Below are 3,657 nucleotides of genomic sequence, written 5' to 3'. Positions count from 1 at the left end.
TGGTGATGGACAGGTCATACATGCATGGGTGGTGATGGACAGGTATATACATGCATGGGTGGGTGGTTATGGGATGCATGGATGGTGATGGACAGGTACATACATGCGTGGGTGGGTGGTTACAGGATGTGTGGATGGTGATGGACAGGTATATACATGCATGGGTGGGTGGTTACAGGATGCATGGATAGTGATGGACAGGTACATACATGCATGGGTGGCTAGGTACGGGATGCACGGATAGTGATGGACAGGTACATACATGTATGGGTGGGTTACATACTCTTGTTCCCAACTCCTGCCTTTGAGGGAAGTTTACAACCCCAATGGGCTGTGCAGATGTCACCCTTGAATCTGAGAATGCCACACCCAGCTAACACACCTGCTGTTCCCCTAAAGGAAGGTCATCTAAAAATTGAGAAGATAAAGGCCAGGTGTGGTGTCTCACTTCTGTAATCCTAGCACTGTGGGAGGCCCTGGCTGGTGGATCACTTGAGCTCACAAGTTTGAGACTGGCCTGAGCAAGAATAAGATTCAGTCTTTATTAAAAATAGGAAAAAAATTCAGGGCCTGGTGGCTCACGCCGGTAATCACAGCACTCTGGGAGACAGCTGCTTGCACTCAGGAGTTTGAGACCAGCCTGAGCAAGAGTGAGACCCCCTCTCTAAAAACAGCCATGCGTTGTGGTGGACACCTGTAGTCCCAGCTATTTGGAAGACTACAGCAAGAGAATCCCTTGAGCCCAAGAGTTTGAGGTTACTATGATTTATGATGCCATGGCACTTCTTTTCAAAGTGAGACTGTTGAAAAATCAATCAATAAAATAAAATTTGAGAAGATAATCTGTGTCTCACTGTGGGTGGAAGGAATGGAACTGGACTTTGGACAGCCGTGTTTGTGTTCAGAAAGGCATGGCAGGGTGAGGGACACAAAAGTGCTGTTGGTACCAAAGGGCCCTGGGGCTAAATCAGCCTGGGGCTAGCAGGGACAAGTCTCAGGCAGACCACTGTGCTGGGCTTTGTGTGATCCCATGCTTCCTAGTCAAATTGCTCCACCATCTGCCCCATGTTCCCTAGGCAGTGGGTGAGGGTCCAGCTGAGTGTGGGGAGTGATGGCCTCACTGCCCCCAACCACAAACCAGTGTTTCCTGGCACAGTGAGGAAATTAGTGACAAAGGACATGAAATGGCCCAATATGAAATTTCACATTTCCCAATATGAAATGTGCTGAGTTATGAGAGGTTGAACCGAAGTAAAAATGGGAAGTGGGAAAGGAGGGTGTCTGGCAGAGTGGCCTTACTCAGAAACCCAAATGGTTCTTCTTTAGTTGAAATTTAGGGTTAGAGGTGGGGTGACTCTGGAAATTCTGTGGTCCTGAGGATTTAGGGTTGGAAAGGAGAAGTGTGAGGTGAGAGAGTGAGGGTGATGAAGATGAAATCCCACCTGCATTCGAAGAGTGCTCCTCTGAGTAAGACCACAGGTGCCCCCACCTTGAGCCCTGAGCCCAGATCACAGAAGGGGTGCTGGGATGGTAGGGAGGTAGCAGAGGGCCCCAGAGGGAGGGGCTGGGGGAGGGGGCAGGTGGGGGAGCTCAGGGCCCCAGAGGGCAGGTGCAGGGAGAGGGTGGGGCAGATGCTTGAGGAGGTGGGTTGGGCAGGTCTTGAGGGCTGGGGCTGGGACTGCAGCTTAGTGTATAGAGCTCTGAGAGTTGTTGGAGGGCTGTGTAGATGGGTAGGTACTGTCTCACATGCTGGTGATGCCTTTAGTGGTATGGGGAGGTGCTGTAGGGCCACAGGTGTGCTGAATGTAACCACGTGTCAGCAGTGTGCCAGTCGAGTTAGCTCCACATCTAGGTTGTGACATTTGTCATGTGTTACAGTTTTGTTAGTTTACAGGTCTGGGTTTCCTGCAGCAAATCTTTAAATGCACAGTGACTTCTTAAAAGGAGACAGACTAGGGCAGGGCACGGGAGCTCATGCCTGGAATTCCAGCACTCTGGGAGGCCTAGGTGGGTGGATCACCTGAGCTCACAGGTTTGAGACCAGCTTGAGCCAGAGCAAGACCTCGCCTCTGAAAATACCCAGGTGTTGTGGCCAGCGCCTGTAGACCCAGCTATTTGGGAGGCTGACTGGAGAGAATCTCTCAAGAGTCTGTGGTTGTTGTGAGCTGTGACGCCAGGGTACTCTGTGGAGGTAGACAAAGTGAGATTCTGTCTCCAAACAAACAAACAAAAAAAAAAAAAAAAAAAAAAGCAAAGAAAGGGAAAAAAGGAGACGGACTACTTGTTAGGGTGATGCTGTTCTTATTTGTCAGCAGATTTCTGAGGTATAATCGAATGAAGGAACAGAGGGGATAACTGGGGAGCCCTGCCTGGGTCACACATATCCGCCGGCCATGTGCACTGGGGATGTAATATTTGCCAACCCAAATTCATTTTAGGGGTGAACTGGAATGCTCCACACCTTAGGATACAAAATTGAGCGGATGTTGTTTTAAACGCAGCCTCTGTGTGCTCTGGAATCAGTGGTGGTTTTTCAGAGACATGCAGAGAGCCCATTTGGACCTCCGGGCCTGGAACAAAGACTGGGAGAGGCGACCCCGGTTCTCCCACCCAGAACTCAGCGGTCAGCTGCAGCTGACTCAGCGCTTATGAGGCTGTGGGGGGTGGGGGAACACATGTCCTCCCTGTAACAAGGCAGGAAAAACATATAGAAATAAGGAAAAAGGAAAAGTTAAGGCAACACCACGAAGCGATTGAGAGTTAAGCAGTGATCCGAGCTTGTAGAGGCACGTGGCTAAGTGCGGATCGCAGGAGCCCCCACCACCCTGTGTATTGTGTGGCGGTCCACCAGCCGGGCCACGTCGTCCAGGTGCGGCCACCAATTGTACAGGAACCTCTCCGCGATGGTCCTCAGCCAGGGGGTGACCCGCACCTCGCCGCGGGCCCCGCGCGCCAGCAGCTCGCGCAGCTGATCCTGCGCCAGGTATTGGAAGCTTTTGGTCTCGCTGGGGTCGGGGGCCACACACACGTCCTTCCGCACCAGCAGGAGATAGCAGATCTCGTGTTCGCCCCAAACGCGGTCGGATTTTGCCTTGTGATGATAGATTGTCATGAACACAACATCCTCCACAGAGATCTAGCGGAGAAATCGTCAGAGTTAACAGAATTTATAGGAAAATGGAGAAAATAATCGCGTTTCTTTCCTTCAAAGGAAATTAACGATTTCTGCTGGCACTTTAATTCTAGCTATCTGACCTCTGCCGACTCAGGCTGAGTAATGACCTGGCTTTTGTTTTGTGTTTCCTGAACACCTGTGAGCATCATGATTTGAAGAGCCGAGCCCCTGCCCCACAATGTCCCACCAGGTCCCGCAGACGCAACGCAACTCTGTGGGGAGCCAGCACGTCCCTCTCCCAGCCCCGCCCGCGTCCCTCTCCCCATCCGGCACCCCCCGCCCGCCTCCGCACCTGCTCCGTGGGGATGCCCAGCTCCGTCAGCAGCCGCCTGCGGGCCGCCCTACGCACCCCGACCCGCGTCCCACTCCGCATCCCGCACCCCCGCCCGCCTCCGCACCTGCTCCGGGGGGATGCCCAGCTCCGCCAGCAGCCGCCTGCGGGCCGCCCTGCGCACCCCGACCCGCGTCCCACTCCGCATCCC

At 53.2% G+C, this 3,657-nt stretch overlaps 1 protein-coding gene across 1 annotated transcript in view; it reads right to left on the bottom strand.

The window, feature by feature from the left end:
• Positions 1 to 2,767: 2,767 nt before the first annotated feature.
• Positions 2,768 to 3,657, bottom strand: part of IDI2 (isopentenyl-diphosphate delta isomerase 2) — a 4,681-nt gene continuing 3,791 nt past the window's right edge. Inside the window, exon 4 of the mRNA XM_003786899.2 lies at positions 2,768 to 3,136. Within this exon, the coding sequence (XP_003786947.1) occupies positions 2,795 to 3,136 (342 nt within the window). The 3' untranslated portion in view covers positions 2,768 to 2,794. The remainder of the gene's footprint in view (positions 3,137 to 3,657) is intronic.

Source organism: Otolemur garnettii, unplaced genomic scaffold (assembly GCF_000181295.1).
Source record: "Otolemur garnettii isolate 467f Iridium unplaced genomic scaffold, OtoGar3 scaffold00019, whole genome shotgun sequence".
NCBI lineage: Eukaryota > Metazoa > Chordata > Mammalia > Primates > Galagidae > Otolemur > Otolemur garnettii.
The sequence above is the reverse complement of the archived record's forward strand: the minus strand, read 5'-3'. Positions and strand labels throughout refer to the sequence as shown.